The sequence below is a fragment of a genome, unplaced genomic scaffold (genome assembly GCF_019419815.1).
Source record: "Pyrus x bretschneideri cultivar Hongxiangsu unplaced genomic scaffold, Pyrus_bretschneideri_v1 Contig10, whole genome shotgun sequence".
In the NCBI taxonomy this organism is placed as follows: Eukaryota; Viridiplantae; Streptophyta; class Magnoliopsida; order Rosales; family Rosaceae; genus Pyrus; species Pyrus x bretschneideri.
Window position 1 is genome coordinate 7,871,603 of NW_025999391.1, and position 21,573 is coordinate 7,893,175.

Below are 21,573 nucleotides of genomic sequence, written 5' to 3' on the forward strand. Positions count from 1 at the left end.
GAATGCATGTGGAATAAAGATGGAGAAGGTGGTGTAATGATGAAGTGGAATGGCTGAAAATAAAAGGGGAAGTGCAAGGCACGACAATGGGTGTTTCTTGATGGTTTTGGGGTTGTGATGCATGTGAATGCATGTGGCTAAGGGTTGTTGATTGGGCTAGAGGTTTTGCATGGCTCAAAGGATTGTTTGATTGGGCTAGGCCCTTTGTTTTATGTCCAAAGTGCATACAAGGCTTTCAAATTCGTCCAACACTTTGGCTCCAAGCATATGCTATCCATTCCAAGCCCAATTTTGCTCCAAAATGCTCCAAAATGCATCTTTTTGCTTCCTTAGCCATATGAACCTAAAAACACACGAAAATGGCTTAAACTACTAAAACAACTATGAATTAACAACATAGATGCACGAAAACAAGCTAAGTAAGTCGCCTAAATATGCTCCTATCATATGCTATCATTTGTTAAGTGCTTATATGTTCAATAGAAATTTCACCATTTCTAACATGTCTTCTGACAACCAAATACCTGATGTCGCTATGCTTCTTCTGGCTTCCATTTTTATTGTTCTTTGCAAAACAAACTGTAGCCATATTATCAGAGTAAATCTTCAAAGGCCTTGCAATACTAGCGATGATCTTTAAATATGTGATAAAATTCCTCAACCAATTCACATGCGTAGAAGCTTCAAAAACAGCGATGTATTCTGCTTCCACGGTAGACGAAGCAACTAAAGTTTGCTTAGCGCTCCTCCAATACACAGCTCTTCCAGCAAGGAGATAAATGTATCCTGAAGTAGACATTCTTAAGTCTACATAACCAACGAAGTCTAATTCTGAATAACCAACTCCTTCCAAAAAGTCGGAGTGTTTGTATGTAAGCCTATATTCCTTGGTTCCTCATAAATATCTCATGACTTTCTTAGCAGTCTTCCAATGCTCCAAGCTTGGATTACTTTGTTATCTACCCAACATTCTAACTGCAAATCCAATATTACGTCTTGTACACACTTGTGTGTACATTAGACTGTGAATAGCTGAAGCATAAGGTATATTCCTCATTTGTTCTCGCTCCAAGTCATTTTGTGGACATTGATTAAGACTGAACTTATCTCCTTTGACAATGGGTGCAATACCAGGTGAACAATCTTTCATCTTGAATCTTTCCAAAACCTTTTCAACGTAGGACTTTTGAGATAGCTAAGCTTAATGTTCGTACAAATCTATCTTTGTGAATCTTTGTGCCAATGACATATGAGGCATATCCTTCATATCAAAATTTTGTAGAAGAAAATTTTTCTTCTGATGCATTAAACCCAAATCACTGCTTACAAGTAAAATATCATCTACATACAAAACTAAAATTATAAATTCTCCCACTGATTTTAAGGTACACACATTCATCGACAATATTAGCCTCAAAACCATAAGAGGTAATTACATTGTCAAACTTTAAATACCATTGGTCAGAGGCCTGGTTCAGTCTGTGTAAGGATTTTCTTAATTTGCAAACTAAATGACTTTTCTCTTTGTCAAAGAAACCTTCTGGCTATTTCACATATACCTCTTCTTCAAGATCTCCATTCAGGAATGCCGTTTTCACATCCATTTGATGTAACTCTAAATCAAGACGAGCTACTAAAGCCATGACTATTCTAAACGAATCCTTCTTTGAGACTGGAAAGACGATCTCATGCTCATCAATACCTTCCTTTTGAGTTAAACCCTTAGCTACAAGTCTTGCCTCATATCGTTCAATACTACTTGATGCATTTCTTTCGGTATTATAAACCCGTTTGCATCCAATAGTTGAATGCCCATTAGGTAGTTCAACGACCTCCCATACTTGATTTTTAGCCATAGATTCCATTTCATTTTGCATGGCATTATACCAAAGATTAGAATTTGGTCCATTCACGGCTTGGGAAAACGAGTAGGGATCATTTAGTGGTCCAACATCATAGTTAGACTCTTGTAGGAATACAACATAATCGCTAAAAATGGCAAGCTTCTTTATTCTTGTAGATTTCCTTATAACTACTCCCTGAACTTCAACTCGTTCATTTTTAGGAGTAAGTTCTTCGTGAGCTTGTTCTTCATGGAGTGGTTCCACTTGAACATGTTGCATTTCAAGAGTATCAATTGAATGATTCTCTTGAAAAACAACCACTCTTCCTTTTTTCAAAGAAGACTCATTAGCCTCATTAATTTCCTCAATTTCTATATTACAAGTAAATTCACTCCCACTATGCTCATAATCTTCAAGAAATTTAGCATTTCTAGCTTATGAAAAGCCACTTGAATCAAGTTTCTTTAATTGTGGATTATAAATTCTCACTTCAACTAGACAACCACATACGTATAAGTGTCTTAAGCTAGGTTTCCATCCATTCCAAATTTCAAATGGTGTTTTATAAATGGCTTTAGATGGAACCCTATTTAAAACATACACATCAGTCTTTAAGGCTTCACTCCACATGGATAAAGGGATACTTGAATTTTTAATCATGCTCTTTACCATTTCTATTAGTGTACGATTCTTTCTTTCGGCTACACCATTTTGTTGTGGTGTACCAGGCATTGTATATTGTGCAATAATACCCTCTTCTTCAAGGAACTTAGCAAATGGACATGGCATTTGTCCTTTTTCTATGTACCTTCCATAAAATTCTCCACCCCTATCAGACCTTACAATTTTAATTTTCCTTTCTTTTTGTTTCTCTACCTCCACTTTGTATGTTTTAAAAGCACTTGGGGCTTCAACCTTATCATTTAAAAGGTAAAGATACATAAAGCGAGAATGATCATCTATAAATGAGATGAAATATCTTTAACCATTTAGACATGGAGTGGGAAAAGGTCCACAAAGATCAGTATGTATGATCTTAAGTAACTCCGAACTCCTTTTGGCACCTTTAGAAAACTTGTTGGTTTGCTTTCCCTTAATGTAATCTCTACAAGTCCCATAATCAGTAAAATCTAAAGTCATCAAGACTCCATCATTTACTAATCTATTGATTCTCTCCATGGAGATATGACCTATTCTTTTATGCCAAAGTTTTGGGGAGTTTTCATTAATAATACATCATTTAGTACCAACATGGTCAGGCATTGTTGAAAGATAACACTCATGCGTGAGGTCTAAATTCATTTCAAATAAACCATCTAATAAAATGCCATCACCAATACTCAAACCATTCTTAACTAAACTTATTATTGGATTGTCAAAGCAAACCTTAAAATACAAAGTACCAACTTTGAAACTGAAATTAAATTTCTAGAGAAAGACAGAACATAAAAGACATTTCCCAAATCTAAATTAAAACCATATGCTAATTTTATTCTAAAAGTCCCCACTGCTTCAACACTGGAGCACATCTAATTTCTTGAGTAGATGTGTTGCTCATTGCCCCTCGGCTTCTTGTGGTTTAGGAATCCATGCATGACATTGGTAATGTGAATTGAAGAACAAGAGTCAATCCACCATGTATTACTAGGAGACTCAACAAAATAAGATTCACGACACACATAAGCAAATAGAGTACCTTTCTTTTCCAGCCATTTCTTGTACTTGGTGCATTCCTTCTTCTTGTGTCCCTTCTTGTTGCAGAAAAAGCATGCATCCTTGTCTGAAAAATGCTTTATCAGTTTCTTTCCTTTCACCTTAGGAAAATGTTTGCCCTTCTTAGCACCTTAATGCTCATTAATTACCAGAAGAGCAGTTTCCAATTTGTCAAGTTTCAATCTCTCTTCCTCTTGAACACACATGGTCAAAAGTTCATTCCAAGACCACTTTTCCTTATATGTGTTATAGGAAATCTTGAATGGTCCACACTCAAGAGTGAGGGAATTGAGAATGACTTAGAAATCTCTATCTGTAAGGACTTAAGTTGAGCTGCAATGTCCCTCATTTCCATAATGTGCTCACGCACACTCTTAGAATTGCCGTGCTTCATGTCTAAAAGTTTATGCATCAAGGTGCTAACAAGTGCTTTATCAGACTTCATAAACTGTTCTTCAATGGCTTTCATGAAATCTGTCACCTTATCACATTTTGAGATTGAACGCCGAATGCTCTTGCTCATACTGAATTTGATAAGCAACAGATTTAAGGGATTAGATCGCTCCCACCACTTATACGCATCCTTGCCTTCTTGAGTGCTTGATTTTGTGGGCAAGGGTGGTTTATCTCCACGAAGAGCAAGGTCGAGATCCATGCACCCTAAAGCCAACAGGACTTTGTCTTTCCAATCAGAAAAATTGTCACTACACAACATTGGAACATGAGATGAATCAAAAGAGATAATTGCAAACCAAATAAAAAACAAACAAATCATGCTTTTGAAATGTAAATTCACACCTTCCTGTGGGTAGAGGTTGTATAACACAGGAATTTACATATGCTTGAAGGTAATCAAGACATCAAAACCAAAAATCCATACATGTGGGAATAGGAAAACTAACACTTATATGTCTAGATTGCCATTTTGCTTTTCACTAATATTAAATAATTAGTTCCTACAGGTAGAGTAGCTATCACATCCCATTCCAAGATTTATGGTATTTTATTCTCAATAGTAGTGAAATTATTAAAATACCCCTGAAATGCCACATAGGCCTTCCACGTTGACTCATTTTCCCTTCACTTTTCCGCTCTTATTTTACTATTTTTGAATAGAACTCATTTTTACGGGACATGGCCGCAGACGGAACTCAATTCGGAACTATAATGAACAAGTTATGTTTGAAACAGTGTAAATTTACCTGAGATAAATTCTAATTTTCTCATGCAGTGTGCACCTTAGACTGGCGTGGGAGTTTCTAGTTTCTGGATGACCTAAAAATTTGTTACTAAAGAAGGCCGATATGCGCCTATTTCTTACCGGATTTCAACTGTCCATAAGAAATAAGTACTTATACTTTATACATACGTCTTTTCATTCTTTAGAGCCCACTCTTGCTGGAGTTGTTGCTGGGTCAGATTCCATAACCTCTACTAATCTCCGAGCTGCCTTTCCTTCGGCTTGTAACAAGAGTGAGGCCATTATTTAAGCTTAAATCAGCCTTAAACAGGCTATGTTCAGACCATACATGATATTTGATTCATTTAGTGTACAAGTAGGAATTAAAATAATATTTATTTTGGGTTTTGAAAACCCACACTTGTTTCATCGCACACATCATCATTTTCTTTCTTTTTGGCCGGTTCCCACGTCTCTTTAGCTCTCTCTACCTCTCTTTTCTCTCTCACATTACTCTGCATTCATTTCTTTTGATTTCTATATTTTCAACTTTTTCTCTTCCCTATGTTTCTATCCCTCTGCCCCGTGCACTCCCCACTCTCTCACTCAGTCATTCTCATTTCCTCTCTTAACTCTCTCATGCAGCTCTTCCTCTCCTTGCACTTTCTTCTTCCTCTCGGCACTACCTAAGCAGCCATCATACCATCTCCAAAACTCCCCAAACTCAATCAAAAATCACCTAAAGCCTCTGGGACTTGTTCCCCACTATTTGACCGTGAGAAAACTCAGACAAAAACGAAAACCTCATTGTGTATCATGACGATCGCCTATAGAATAATCACTCCTTCGACCATGGTAAGCTTAGGATTTCCACCACTAAACTCTCTCTCAAGTTTTCAGTACGTTTTACTAGCATGCATGTATGTTTTAGTGCATTTGAGGGATGAATATCTAATCCACCATTTTTTTGACGAGTTTGTTGGATTCCCGTTCAAAACCTGGCCAAATCTAGTTGGTTTGGTTGAGTTGAAGGCATAGGGCATTTTCCCCACAACCCCTAGACCACAGGTTTGAGCTTGCATGCTCAAATCCCCTCTGTTCTAAAGGTTCCAAGTTAGGCAATAGATTCTAGCCTTTTTTCAAGCAGCTCTGGCCAACGTGTGACCTTGAAATAGGAATAATTTTATTCATCTCATCCTAAGCTTCGTTTTGATATATTGTAGGTCAAATTTAGTTGTGTAACAGCTCCGAACGAGGTGTTTGAATTTCTTCCCAAATTTCCAACGAAAATCCTGTTTTTGTGCAAACTAAGGGGAATAGGTTTATTACATTAATTAATTTTACTTTAATGATTAGTGTAGTAATTTTCTGTTTAGAAGAGGACCATCCGAAGGTGTACCGCTGAGCAGAATAGTTAGACGGTTACGATATGCAGGTACCTATGAGTGGGTCTTTTCGTTTTATGTGTGTATATATGTGTGTGTGTGTGTGTGATTTTTCCCGACAATTGCTTTTATTACTAAGATGTGACATGCTATGTTTACTGTTACAAATAGACTTTTCGTATACTTTATGTTTTTAATATTATTCGTGAGCATAAATTTGTGGCACGATATACTTGTATTTTATCTGCTCATTATTGCATGTTTGCATTAGTTATTTGTACTGCCCTGGGCCAAGGACCAACTTCAGGTGTAGTTCACATGTACCGTTTACATTCGCTTCGGATCCAGAGTTAGGTGCCAGCCTGTCCTTTTGTTTGATGATTTGAACTCGTATGTGATGCGACTAGTGCAGCTCATGTGATGTAGTACTAGAATGTAAAACCTAAACCCAGCCTGCTTCATTGTCTGAATATCTCTGCAATGGACTACATAAATTAATGAGCATTGATTTCTTGTAATAACGATTTGAGATTTAATGTTGAGATACCTTATTGTTGTACCCTACATCTTTTGACCACTTCTGCTGCAGGGTACTGTATTACATGCTAGTATTATAATATTTTCGAGAAACTTTATACTTGTTTTATAGCGAAGGGTTACACATTTTCGAAAACTGTTTACAAAACTTTAATTTTTAGGCCCGCTCACCCTTGTTTTTTTTTGCCCCTCCAAGGTTTTAGTGGCAGAGATTTCGTGATGACGAGGGTTGCTAGTAAAAGCTATTATGTAGGAGACTTCTCTTTTCAATATAAATGTCCTTACTCTTCCTTTACTGCACTTTATCTATGATGTGACATCACTTGTGTGATATGGGTTCAATCCCGCTCACATGCGCACTCTAATTAGTCACTTTTAAGTTTTAATTTATTCACATTTTTCATATCACTACACTTTATGGCTTTGCCACCTTCTAGGTGTCAGCCAACATCACAATTCGTGTGTCTACGTTGATGTTCCAGGTCAGGTTGTGTTAGTGGCTATTTAGATTACTGTAATTTGTAGATGCCTCATTCCTTATTTCATTTTTTTTTAAACTGAACTCCTTACGTGATTATAGCACGCACTTTATAGACTTAAGATGTTGCGGCTAATCTTAAATCAACATGAAGCAACTATATATGTATCAACTTACTGAGTTCAAAATGAAAAGAAACTCATAACATACATGGATATGACATCAACTTACAATTTTTTTTTTCTTCATAGAACAATGAAATACAACTCGTAATATGAATAGATTAAACAAGTTTGAACCCTTAAGCACAATCAAACAATATCACTTCATGCCTTAGGAAGACTGAATTGTGAACAATATGTACTGAAGGTGGCATTGATACCACATGTTATCAGTTTTGGTGATCACATTCAGCGCAACAACATGTAAAATAGAATTCGAACTAACCTCCAGCCATGATTGTCCATCAACGAGTTTTCTGCAGCACAGCAAAAATCGGACGCTCATGTAACTCTAGTTTAAGTGGTCTTCTAGCCTATTGCCACTTGAGTATCTTTCTCAGATGGAATGCAAGGCTTTATATAGGCTAGGCTAGGGACCCCTTAATCTCACATGAAAACAAACTAACTCCACTAATCCCTACCATCAAGGGATTCGCTGAGCCAAAATCTCTCTTACTCTCTTATCTGTCAACTAGAGTCATGTTCTTAGTGGATTGTAATCAACTAGAGTCATGCTTGGAGTGGGTTGTTTGACTAGTTCATATATTAATTAATTACCAATATCAGTAACTAAATATTAATGTATATGTGGGCCACCTTAAGTGAGAATATGTAAACGTAGCTAATAGCAGAGACTTGTGTTGAAGGTAAGTATGCCGTTGAGAAGAAGAAGCAAGATAGCAGAAGCTGCGAAATTGCCCTATAAATACTAGGGTACCGTCCTAAAACTTGTGTCATTCAGCATATCAAGTTCCTAATTGATAGTGTCGTTGGATTGGAGAAAATTGTTATTGATCTTGTCGGACGTTGGTGTAGACCTAAAGGAAGCGAAGGGGAAGTTGAACCGAAACGGGAAGCAAAAGAAAGAGACCATGCTATTCAACAACTTAAAATATAGTGCCTTCAACTGTTGATTTTGTATGCCTCTTGTAAGTAGCTAGCTCTGCTTAAGTTGTCAAGAGATTGTGAGTGAACGAATTCATTGAAAATCATATTAATTTTCTTTTATTTGTTTATGTGTATTCAATTGAGATACAATGGGTTTTAAATTATTATTTTTTATTACAAATAATATTATTACACTACATTACAGAGTAGGATAGTGTTTGAACACGGGACGAAATGGGTTGACGAAAAAAAAGAAAAACATCAACCAGGGCAACAATTTCTCTTCTGTGAAAAAAAAAAAGGAGATAGGTTCAGCCACCTCAAAACCCAAGCATCCTAGAAGCAAGGGAGCTGAATCCATAGTGGAACTCTTTTGGCTTCTCAACTCTTCCTATTCTAAAATGAAATTCGTTATTTAGTTCTACAATTTAGAAATATTCATCTTCAATTGTGAATTTAAGTTCAACGCCCATAGATGATGAGCTTGATACCACTTATTATGGAGATGAATGAAGTTTTCCTAATGAAATTTCTTTCTTTTATTAAAATGGAAAATCAAATTAACCACTGACATTATGTTTATGCCCTTTCACTTATATATGTGGAGAGAGAACCAAATTCAACTCCCATGAACTGAGTTTAATACTTGTCTTTTCACTTGTAAGTGGAAGAACTCATATTTAACTCTCGTAGTTTGAGTTCAATACCTGCCCTTTTACATGAGTGGAAGAACTCATCGAACTTTGTACATTTTATTTTTGACTCTCTTTTTAACTTGTCCACCAAGTAGACAAACTTGTCCACCAAGTAAACAAAAATGAAACAAAAATGCTACTCTTACAATTTATTTGTAACATTGTTTGTATTATTTTTCTAATAGATATGAGATCCATATTTGTTGGTGGGTCCTACCTCTTTTAGAAAATCGATATAAATGATGGTACAAATAGGTAGTAAGTATAACATTACTAACAATAAAAAAAATTGAAAAAAATTAAAAAAAAAAAAGATGGAAAATAGTTTCAACTTACTAAGCAAGAAAAAGGAAAATTAAAGAAGGAAGAACCACCCATCCAATCCCCAACTCCACTTAACCTTCAGATTTCATTATTTCCCTCGCAATCCAAACCACAAAAGTTATGGAGGGAGCAACTCTGCTTCGCTCTTCTCTCGCCTCCAGCAATCGCCTCTTCTTCTTCTTCCGCTCTTCCCGCCGCCTCTCCTGTTTTTCCCTCCCCTCAACTCGCTCTTCATCTTCTTCTTCAGCTTCTGCTGTAAGAAACCATTGCTGCCGTCCGATTCTCAACCCCAGCAGACGCTCTCTGCTCCGCCCCGCCAGCAGATTACTCCCCTCTTCTGCCCCCAACGTCGCTAGAAGCTTCTCCTCCCTCTCCGCGCGCGCAGTCGCCATTCCATTCACTCAGTCCCCTTCAGGTACATTTCCTTCTGAAACCCTAGCTACCCAATTTGTAATTTGTGATTTAATTTGGGTTTTTTGTGGGTTTAGAGTATTCTGGGGTGCAGGATGACGTCGTGGAAAAGCTCGGGTTCGAGAAGGTCTCTGAGGAGTTCATTGGAGAGTGTAAATCCAAAGCTCTGCTCTTCAGGCACAAGAAGACCGGTGCCCAAGTTATTTCGGTGTCCAATGATGACGAGAATAAGGTTTTCGGCATTGTTTTTCGGACCCCGCCGTGAGTACTCGTACTAAAAATTTCTTCTTTATGTAATGGAACTTACAAATTAGGATACTTTATTTTCTGCGCATTATGTGTTTGATTGGTTTAGCTGCCGAACAGTGAAGAATTGTTGAGTAAATCAAGTTGTTTTAAGTGAATTACAAATGTCCTTTTCTTTTGTTGTCAATCACAATGTTCAATCTTGTTTATCTATTTGTTGATGCAGGAACGATTCCACTGGGATCCCACACATCCTTGAACACAGTGTATTGTGTGGGTCAAGAAAGTACCCTTTGAAAGAACCATTTGTTGAGTTGTTGAAAGGGAGCTTGAATACGTTTCTGAATGCATTTACTTATCCGGATAGAACTTGCTACCCGGTTGCTTCCACAAATACAAAGGTAAAACGAGTAGAGAATTGGAAAGAAATCCACTGATATATATTGTATTGACACTGTATTCGTTACTAAAACATGTCATTTTATCAGGATTTCTATAACCTTGTCGATGTATATCTGGATGCTGTCTTCTTTCCTAAATGTGTGGAGGACGTCAGGACTTTCCAGCAGGAGGGTTGGCATTACGAGCTCAATGATCCTTCTGATGATATATCGTATAAAGGTTGCTCACCTGATCCTTCTGAAATTGATGTGTCATGGTTATAAATTTTTTTTATTTCCAAGTATTAAGCTACTATATTTTTTCTTAAATGATTTCTGTTCTTAATTTCAGGAGTTGTTTTTAATGAGATGAAAGGGGTCTATTCCCAGCCTGATAATATACTCGGGCGGACTGCTCAACAGGCAAGTTTTCTTTTCTTTTTGTTCCCAACTGTTTATTGTCTATATTTTAGCAGTTTGGCACATTTATAACCTTAACCATCTTTGTTTCAGTTCTTTTCCACGTGTCTGAATGATATGGACAGACCAATGTTACAAATCATACTGTAGAGTGTTTAATGGTACTATCACAATATGAGCAATTACTTGAATTTGTTTGATCTAGGTATGTTGTTATCCAAACCACATACTGTAGAGGGTTTAATTGTGGGCAACCGTGGTAATTAGATGGGGAAAAAATCATGGTGGGCTTTAGTTTGAAGACATCAGTTTGAGCTAAATATTTTATAAAATCAGATGTATATGTAAATCATTAAACATTGTTAATATACATTTCTATATGGTTATCTGCTTAATATTATATTATTTGTTTTCTGTATCCAAATTTATTTACCATTGCGCTTAGCATAATGATACTAATTGAGCATGAATGCTGGAGTTCATGAAGGCCATTTATTCTTGGTATACACACCTATCTGTGTTATTGACAGGAGAGTCATATGTTATCATGGATGATTATAGTACTTGAACATTTAATGGCGCTAGCTTTTGTGAATGACTGGAGTACTTAGTATTATGTTTACCAAGTATCTCGTTTTCGTTTTTTTTTCTTCAAAATACTTTGATATTGATACCTCTTGTTTCCATTTGCAACTGTTCCATGTGCATTTGCTACAGGCTCTTTTTCCGGATAACACCTATGCTGTTGACAGTGGGGGTGATCCAACAGTTATTCCTAAACTGACATTTGACGAATTCAAGGTTTGTTGTGTTGACCGAGGAAAAATTTCTATATAGTTCTTTAGAGTACTACTATAAACTTAATTGTAACCGTTAATGTGCTGTGGTCGTAGGTAACTTTTTATTGTAGACTTTGATTTTTTTTTTTTTTTTTTTTTTTTTTACATTTTTTTTAATTTTTTATTTTGTAGCATTACAATTTCACTCAGCAAGTTATAGCAGCACATTCTGTGCAACCTTTAAAATATTGTTCTGGAAAATTTCAGCGTGTTGCCTTCAGTGTAGTGATGTAGTTAGATGACCAATTGTAAGAAGTTTTGAACCATGTAAGGGATGCATTCCAATGTCATTTGGATGCAGAATGACAGTAATTAGAATTCTATTGCAAAACGGTTTTGAATTTTTTCTTTTTGTTTTGTTTGTGAGCATTTTTGTCCTTTGCGCATAGTGACTTCTGGTAGAAATTAGAATGACTCACTGTTACTCCCCCTCCCTTCTTTTCTCCTTGTTCTGTCTCATATGCATTATTCGTCTGAGTGTGACCACCTTCCTGGCAAGTTATCTGATTCTCATGAACGAGTTACATCTGTCGATTATTTTTGAGTTGTTTCTTAAATAATATTTTAATGCAACTGCTTTTTTTTCTGACAAACATATTACAGGAGTTCCACCGTAAGTATTACCATCCCAGCAATGCCCGAATATGGTTTTATGGAGATGATGATCCAACTGAACGCCTGCGCATTTTGAGTGGTATTAAATCGGATCTACGTATACATTTGAATTACTTTGGTTTGCTTGCAAACTAGATTATAATGTATGACTATTTCAACCTTTTCCCATAAAAGATTGGATGAGTTTTCCCAAATTAAGATTGATGAGAAGCTAGCTCTGGAAAGAAACTGTTGAGGATATTAATCTAGCCACTGAAACCATAAAGCCATATGCTAGCTATGCTAGTGGCTCTTGTTACTATGTTATCACTTCTTCTAGTGATGTGCATTTTACAATTTTTCATTCTGTAACAAGGTTTCCAAATCCAAACCTTAACATCAACGAATGTTCCCCATTTTTGGTTTTTTATCCAAATTGTTGCGAAGTACTAAAATTTATGTTACCAATTTAAGAAACGAAATGGATATATCCGTCTTAGAGAAGCCAGTGATCGCTTACATGTTCATGTTTTTACTGCGCTATTATTTTGATGACCTAGAATTTTTTTATAAATGATTTATAAGTGTAATAGTCGAAAATATTTTGAATCTCTAGCATCTCACCTCTCTCTCTCTCTCTCTCTCTCTCTCTCTCTCTCTCTCAGAGTACCTAGATATGTTCGATGCAAGTTCATCTCCAAATGAATCAAGAATTCAACCGCAGAAACTATTTTCAGAACCAATTAGGATTTCTGAGAAATATCCTGCCGGTGAAGGTGGTGACTTGAGGAAGAAAAACATGGTATGCCTCAATTGGTTGCTTGCTGATAAGCCCCTAGATTTGGAGACTGAGCTTACGCTTGGGTTTCTGGATCATCTTATGTTGGGAACGCCTGCTTCTCCATTGAGGAAAATATTGCTTGAGAGTGGGTTGGGTGAGGCCATCGTTGGTGGTGGAGTTGATGATGATCTCCTTCAACCTCTATTTAGTATTGGTTTGAAGGGTGTTTCAGAAGATGATATTCAAAAGGTTGAAGAAGTTGTCATGAGTACACTTAAAAAGTTAGCAGAGGAAGGTTTTTATACGGAAGCTGTAGAAGCATCCATGAATACGATTGAGTTCTCTCTGAGGGAAAACAACACGGGATCATTTCCTCGTGGCTTGTCACTAATGCTCCGATCCATGGTAAGATATATCCCTCTTTAGTTTAGTTTTTTTCCCTATCCTTTTCTCGATAAAGTATCTGGTATCTTTTTTGGCCATTTATTCCCGATCAGAGTTTAATGTAAGTTTTTCTTTTTATAGGGTAAATGGATATATGATTTGGATCCGTTTGAGCCATTAAAGTATGAGAAACCTTTGCTGGCACTGAAAGCCAGAATAGATGCTGAAGGCTCTAAGGCTGTTTTCTCTCCCTTAATCAAGAAATTCATTCTGGACAATCCCCATAGAGTTGTGGTAGAAATGCAGGTAATCAATTATACATTTTCTCCCATGACCTTTCTTCCCTGTTTATTACTCCTAAGTTCCTAACATGTAACTTGATTGTCAGCCTGATCCAGAGAAAGCTTCTCGTGATGAAGAGGCTGAGAAAGAAATATTGCATAAAGTTAAATCCTGTATGACAGAAGAAGATCTAGCTGAGCTAGCATGTGCTACACAGGAGCTGCGACGGAGGCAGGAAACTCCTGACCCTTCAGAAGCTTTGAAAAGTGTTCCAAGTCTCTCTTTGCAAGACATTCCAAAGGAACCTACTTGTATTCCTACAGAGGTTACCATAACATCAAGTTTCTGTGAATTTTCTTTCGGGGTAGTTCCTATTGAAAAAAAATATATGTTAAATGTAGGTTGGGGATGTCAATGGCGTGAAGGTTCTGCGGCATGACCTCTTCACAAATGATGTCCTGTACACTGAAGTTGTGTTCAATATGAGTTCACTAAAGCAAGAGCTACTTCCTTTGGTACCTCTTTTTTGGTAAGTTGTTTCCGCTGATTTTTCTTATGCCTTAATTACTTTGGTTTCATCGTGAAATAACATGATGCTAACTCTTCTTAAAACAAAGGTTTACTTCTGAAGAACCTCAAAAGTAGAGTTTCATTAATTTTCCATGGGCTGCCAAGCATGCACTAACGGTCCTGCCAATATTTAATTTTGGAGATTTAACAATTTTATTCAAAAGTAACTGCGCAAATTAATTTGTGAAACTCTTCTCTCTTGAAACGAAATGAAGCCTCGTACTTTAGCCTCTCTAATCTGTATTATCAAAGGCAAAACACACAATGACTGACGAATCTGGCATCTCTTTCCACTTGGTCAGAACCATTTTTTAAGATTTAATTGTCTGTAACTGATTAAGAAAAAGAAGGCTGATCTTGATCCCCATTCTTGACGACTTCCCTTAAACTCATTAAGCCAGACTGATTCCCATGCCCTCTTTCATTGAATCTTGTTTTTCTATTAGTCTTTCAGTGAAGAAAATCTACTCAACTTTTGTAGAGCACGATAACTTGCATGTTGGATAGTTAGGCACACACATTTTCTTCCTGAGACTCTTTAGGAGACACACGAAGGTTCTACCTTCAATTACATAGAGATATGCAAAATTATAGATTGAGTACTTTCTTTCACTTACTCTGGTTATTGTGCATGCTAGCATATTCCTATGAAGAAATATATATTTATTGATATTATAAACACACAAGTCTACATATTTAATAGGGAGAATGACAAGTCATCCAATACAGTTACTGTTAAATAGTCTGATAAAGCTAAATGTAATTAGTTATGTTAGTAACTGTAATTTGTTAAGGTAGTTGAGGGTATTCTTGTAACTAGCCTAAGGTAGCTAAGGCTATATATACTCACATCTGTGTAACTGATGTATTCATTCAATACAATTGGGAAACCTACAGAGAAAGTTTTCTGTTTCTACATGGTATCACGCCATTCTGCTTCACAGCACCGACCTTCTCTTCCGCTCGTCAAATCGATCGATTCTCTCTGATTCTTTGATCTTTTGTCTTCGATCTCTGTTGAATCTTGATCTCTTCAAGATATGGCTGCTCAATTTGACTCGCCACCAATTAGATCGTCTTCTCCAATCATCTCTCCTTCGGTCCAAAACCCTAATTCTTCTTCTAATCCCAGTCCTCTGAACTCGTATACCTCTCTTACGATTCACAACATTGGCAGTATGGTGCCGATCAAGCTGAAACGATCCAACTATCTGCCATGGCGAGCATTGTTTGCTCCAATTTTCCGCCGATACAAACTGCTTGGTATCATTGATGGCACTGAGATTTGTCCTTCGCCATTCTTGCCTGATCGCTCGATGAACCCTGCCTTCGAGGATTGGTATGAAAAGGATCAAAATCTCTTGATCTGGCTTAATTCTACCCTATCAGAAGAGATCATTCCATTCATGGTTGGTGTTTCTTCTTCTCGCGAGCTTTGGGTGAAGCTTGAACAGCACTTTGGTGGAGTTTCAGAGGCTCACATTCACCAATTGAGATCGCGACTCCAATCAATTCAGAAAGGATCTGGTTATTGTGCATGCTAGCATATTCCTATGAAGAAATATATATTTATTGATATTATAAACACACAAGTCTACATATTTTCGTGTGAATACCCTGTGACTTTTGAATCAGACACTCATGCTCATGTTGTTATATTTCTGACTCCCCCTAGGTCTTGCTCTTTAATGTATCCGGCAATAGACTAAAACTTAGCAAAATAGAGAAAACTAGAAACACACAAGATTTATATTGGTTCGGCAGAACTTTGGCCTATGTCCAGTTGTGATTCCCTGGGTTGAGAAATCACAGCTTCTTTGATTAATAATAGTTTTATAGTACTCTGCAAAACCCTAGAACTAATCACCTCTAAACTCTCTTGGCTGTCTCTGGCTTTTTCACTCATTATTCCAGCTTTGCTGCACCCTATTTATAAGTATACGGTGCGGCTCACATGCCCCTTTTCAAATTATATTTCCTATTCTAAAATTACATTTCCTTTCCAATTCCAAATAGACTTCTGGGATTCCTTATCTAATTGAATAAGGAAACTAAGATTCTTTCCTAGTCCTTTTAGGAGAAGACTCAGTGCACCCTTTATTTCCCTATAACAATCCTAAACGGGAAAGGACACTAATTGACGAGCCAAAAAACCTAACACATGTCACCTAATCCTAGCGTTGAATTGTATTTATGAAAGGAAGGAAAGTCATGTAGATCTGTTTAATGGCAAAGCACCAATAGGGTTAGGGGTTGTTGCAGCGGCAACATTGGTATGAGAATTTGCACACCCCATTGAACTGCTTCTTTATATACATCAACAGTGTAACCATAAGAACGATGCTCTTATTATCATTTGAGCTTAACAAGTTTCATCGTTAATTTATTTTTCATGGTAAGTTAGGAAAGTTAGATTGTATTCTTGATTGGATCATGATGTTCTTTTGACAGCCAATCGTTGCTAGAGATGGGTACAAAAGATTTGAGTTTTGTGCAACTGAATCAGTTGATCGGAAGGAAAACCGGAGGAATATCAGTTTATCCAATGACATCATCTGTACGGGGCAAGGAGGATCCCTGCAGCCATATAATTGTTCGTGGAAAAGCTATGGCAGGACGTGCTGATGATCTATTTCACCTGGTATTTTTAGTTCCTTTTTTTCATTTGAGATTTGGTCAATAAGAATTTCCAGTTCATTACTTAAGACTAATTTGTATTAAGTTGGCTTCATGTACTTATTGATCCTAACTTCTCACAAAGTTTACCTTGAGCTGACAATTATTTGTCTAGTATGCGAAATGCGTATGCACTTAGGTTACATCACTTAAGTTTTATCTTTAGTGGATGTAAAATTCTCTTGTTTCCATTCTAAATATACATATTTTCATTTGAAATGTTTCCTGTGCAAATTTTCTGTTGCCCGCTAATCAAATGAAAAAAAAAATTCAGGTTTGTTTTTTTCTTAATTTCGAATATAATAGTTACAATTTAGTTATCCTTTCCTTAAGAGGATTGGCTTCATTGTGAACATTGATCATTCCCTTCTTTTTTTCGTTTTGAATGGCGGGAGGTTCGTAATTGCAGTGCCAAATGCCATACCAAGTCACCGACTGTATAATTGTTATTTTACCTCGAGATTAGTATGGTAGTCTGGTGGTTAAATTTTTGCTGCAGATACTTAATCAAGGTTTTCATGGATCTATTTCATGTTATTGCAGTTCAACTGTGTTCTTCAAGAAGTCCAGTTTACAGACCAGCAGCGGTTTAAGCAGTTTGTCTCCCAAAGCAAAGCGAGAATGGAGGTATATCATAAACTCTATTTGAAAAGGTTCAACAGAACTGATCCTTGACATTAAAAGCTGTAATATTTCTGTTATGTCTTTTTCAGAACCGATTGAGAGGTAGTGGTCATGGAATTGTTGCTGCAAGGATGGATGCAAAGCTAAATACTGCGGGGTGGATTTCTGAACAAATGGGTGGTGTCAGGTTGGACTGGAAATTTACCAGTGATATTTTCTGCCAATCTTGCATATTCTACATTTTCTGTTTGTAAAGTGCACTTTAAGAAGTTATGATTTCAAGGTTGCATTGAAATTAAATACAATTCTTTGTGCTGTTAATGTACATCTTGTAAAATGATTACAGATTTAGGTTCATTTCCAGGACACTGCAGATTTAAGCTTGTTATGCATGATCGTTCTTTTTTTAAATCTTACCATATCTTTGATATGAATAATTCGGAAAGCTTTTAGCATGTATGAGAACTATTTGCTTATACTTATGGATAATACAACATCGAATAGCAAAACTTAGTGCGACCAACATACTTTCTGATACAATTAATTTATTCTTTCTACTTAGTTACTTGGAGTTTCTTCAAGCTCTTGAAGAGAAAGTTGATCAAGATTGGGATGGAATTTCTTCTTCTCTTGAGGAGATCCGCAAGTCCTTGCTTTCTAGGCAAGGTTGCATAGTAAATGTCACTGCTGAAGGGAAGAATCTCACCAACTCTGAGAAGTTTGTGAGTAAATTTCTTGATTTGCTGCCTAACAGCTCTCCTGTTGCGACTGCTACTTGGAATGCTCAATTACCTTCAGCAAATGAAGCCATTGTAATCCCTACTCAGGTTAGAAAAATATTTTTTTGTCGTGGTTCCTTTTTGAATGTTTTATGAATTAATTATTCTGAGCTCTTACCTTCTGCAGGTTAATTATATTGGAAAAGCTGGTAACGTTTATGACACTGGTTATCAGCTTAGTGGGAGTGCACATGTTATCTCCAAATTCATTAATAATACATGGTTGTGGGATCGTGTAAGAGTTAGTGGCGGAGCATATGGAGGATTTTGTGACTTTGATAATCACTCAGGTAAAATCTTGTGTGTTAAATGTTCTCCGAGTTTTAATTGCTTATGTTAGGAGCTAACTTTGTGAAATTTAATGTAGGAGTATTCTCGTTCTTATCTTATCGGGACCCCAACTTGCTAAAGACACTTGATGTATATGATGGGACTGGGGATTTTCTTCGACAATTAGAAATCGATGAAGAGACTCTTACCAAGTCCATCATTGGGACAATCGGAGATGTTGATTCGTACCAGCTTCCTGATGCCAAGGGTTATAGTAGGTATGTTGACATCATCAGTTTTATTTGTGTCAGAAAGTGGAGATATATGTGAGGACCGCTGTGGAACCAGAAGGGAACAGGATTGTTTTTACCTTTTAATGATTGTTGCTAGAAACAATCATGTGTATGCCTCCATATCTAATTTTACGCACACAACGTGCCATAATAGTTTGTTGGCTGGCGGTCTCACATTGGTTCTGAATTTGCTTTTTGTTTCCAAAAGATTGAAATATTTTCACCTCGCCTGTTTCCATTTTTTCTTCTCCTGCAGTTTGTTGCGATATTTATTGGGAATCACAGAAGAAGAAAGGAAAATAAGACGAGCAGAGATACTCTCAACAAGGTAGAGATGCTGTTCATTGGTTGATGATTTAACTTGTTATTCAAGTTGTAAGGCAAGAGAACCATTGTTGTTACTCCATCGTTTTCATTGTTCGCGAATTAGCTGTTAGCTTTATCATACCTAATCAGATATTATTGTATATCATATTTAGATTCTTGTATGAGAACATAACATCTGTTACAGCCATGCCTGCGAATGTATTACCTAGTTCAAAATTTAACTTGTTATCCATTTGTCACACAGCTTGAAGGACTTCAAGGAATTTGCAAATGCGATCGACGCAGTCAAAGACAAAGGGGTTGTGGTTGCAGTGGCATCTCCAGATGACGTCGATGCAGCACAAAAGGAGCGAAACGACTTCTTCCAAGTAAAGAAAGCCCTCTAGTTCTAAGTCCCAGAAAATGCTCCGGATGTAGCGACTTTCTGTAGCACTTTCCCATTATACAGCAAGAAAGAGTCGTAAATAGTAGGTTAGAAAAGAAATTTTGGCGCATCAAAACTTGGTTACCATGTCAGGATACTGCAATTTGGTATTAACTTTAAACAGTGGTAGCCAATTCTTTTGACCCCTTAAATGTGATTTTTTTTTTTCCTTTAATAAAAAGAGATTAGCCGACACTTAGTATTACAGTTTTGTGGTGTTTCTTTTTATTTGTAAATTAAGAGTTAGGTTTTTTAGTGTAGATAATATCGTTTTTTAAAAAAAAAATAATAATAAAAGGGGACTAGCTATGGTTTCGCCATAACAATCCAGACTTTTGAGGGTTGGAAAGATTTACAAAGCCTTTTTAGCCTTTCCCTTTAAATGTGATTTAAAAGTCTTTATTATTCTCTCCTTGAAATTCTTAGCTTCACACTACCAAAACTTCAATATATCAAAACACTGACATTTGATATATTTCAACTTGACAATGTTTTTTATTTTTTAATTTGTTACAAGCAATATTATACACTAATTAACATTAAGAAAAGGGAGACGGTGTGACCTATCTTTCCCATGCCCATCTCTTCATTCTTATTCTTGTTCTGGTTCAAAAAAATTATTTTTAAATTATTTTTCTACAATTATTAATCAATAGTGAATATTTTATTTTATTTTTTAACTGAAAACTAGCAGAAGCCCCTAAAATTGGTACTTTTTTAACAACACAGTGACCAAATTGGTTAAATTGAAAACATAGTAACCAAAATAGATTTTGGCCTATAATTCAATGATCAAAACGGTTTTTAACCCTAAATTAAAGTCCGTTTGCATCTGAACTTGGAACATTTTATCTGAGAAGCACAATTTTTTTTTATTCAAACAATATTCTACATTAAATTCAGCTAATTACGATGAAAAGAATTTATATTTGACATTTGATTGTAAAAGAAATAGCATGATGTCTTAACCAATTTGACAGAGTGTTGGGATTATTATTTATGTCCAACGTCTAACACCTGTTCACAAATTAACTTAAGAATTGCTTGAAGTGTAAGAAACATTTAGAGTTCAGTTCTCTTCTTTTTACTGTAATGCAGTTGTCCATTTCATCAATTTTCTTATGAATTATTATTTTCATATATATATATATATATGTATGTATGTATGTATGTATACTCGATATTGGGATAGGGAAATTGAAATTAACACGACCTCGAGTGCAAAAGTGAATGCTTTTAATTAACAACTAAGCTACAAATTTCTTGCATTTGCTTATTAATTTAGTGTACTGTTGATGCAGTAAGTATTCTACTGGAGTCGCCCACATACTTGGAACCAGTGTAGTTTGCGGGTCAAGAAAATACCCATCGAAACAAATGTGGGATAAGATGTTGAGAGGGAGCTCGGTTACTAGAGAGAGAGAGAGAGAGAGAGAGAGAGAGAGAGAGAGAGAGAGAGAGAGAGAGAGAGAGAGAGAGAGAGAGAGAGAGAGAGAGAGAGAGAGAGAGAGAGAGAGAGAGAGAGTAGTTGTGGGCTCCACTCCACATCGAACTTCAACAATCTAAACCATTTATTTTTTAAGTCTCGATTCATAGTTTATTCTAGCAAAAATTCAATTTAACTCGAAACCATTTGTCTATTTAATTATCACGATTAAATTTCAATGTTTCTAAGAGAACAAAATGTTCGTCAATTTCTTTGAACTCAATTAGACGTCTCAAATATTTCCGATTTGGCTAATATTTTGTAAGGATGATCTATGAGGTGCAATTTAAAAAATAGACGGTTTGGATCGTTAAAGTTCAATATGATATGGGTTTCACTACTAATCCCCATTTTTATATTAAGAAAAAAAAAAAGGAGTCATTTCCCTCAAAGGCCTTCTATATAACTATGTACAACCAAACCAAGGTACTCCTACTGCTTCTGCTTGTTGATGTCATAACTCCAGAGTACAGACCTATATAGACAACCAAGTCCAGTCCCTAGATTATAGTTACAGCTGAT

General features: G+C 36.3%; 1 protein-coding gene across 1 annotated transcript; it reads left to right on the forward strand.

Annotated features, from left to right (window-relative positions):
• Positions 1 to 9,345: 9,345 nt before the first annotated feature.
• On the forward strand, positions 9,346 to 19,772 carry LOC103931660 (presequence protease 1, chloroplastic/mitochondrial-like). Its single transcript, XM_009341179.3, has 19 exons — positions 9,346 to 9,680; positions 9,754 to 9,937; positions 10,149 to 10,323; positions 10,411 to 10,543; positions 10,655 to 10,725; positions 11,440 to 11,523; positions 12,165 to 12,255; positions 12,821 to 13,341; positions 13,462 to 13,626; positions 13,709 to 13,927; positions 14,004 to 14,131; positions 16,624 to 16,813; positions 17,392 to 17,475; positions 17,562 to 17,659; positions 18,035 to 18,299; positions 18,379 to 18,541; positions 18,619 to 18,799; positions 19,071 to 19,142; positions 19,386 to 19,772. The coding sequence occupies exons 1-19, from the start codon at positions 9,386 to 9,388 to the stop codon at positions 19,525 to 19,527; spliced, it is 3,261 nt and encodes a 1,086-aa protein (XP_009339454.2). The 5' UTR covers positions 9,346 to 9,385; the 3' UTR covers positions 19,528 to 19,772.
• The last annotated feature ends 1,801 nt before the right edge of the window (positions 19,773 to 21,573 follow it).

What these genes read in the sequence shown, in the direction of transcription:
- LOC103931660 (XM_009341179.3), top strand. Translation starts at nt 9,386, where the DNA reads ATGGAGGGAGCAACTCTGCTTCGCTCTTCTCTCGCCTCCAGCAATCGC. An exon ending in TGACATTTGACGAATTCAAG is followed by an intron (nt 11,524 to 12,164) that starts GTTTGTTGTGTT and finishes AACATATTACAG; the next exon opens with GAGTTCCACCGTAAGTATTA. An exon ending in CTACTTGTATTCCTACAGAG is followed by an intron (nt 13,928 to 14,003) that starts GTTACCATAACA and finishes TGTTAAATGTAG; the next exon opens with GTTGGGGATGTCAATGGCGT.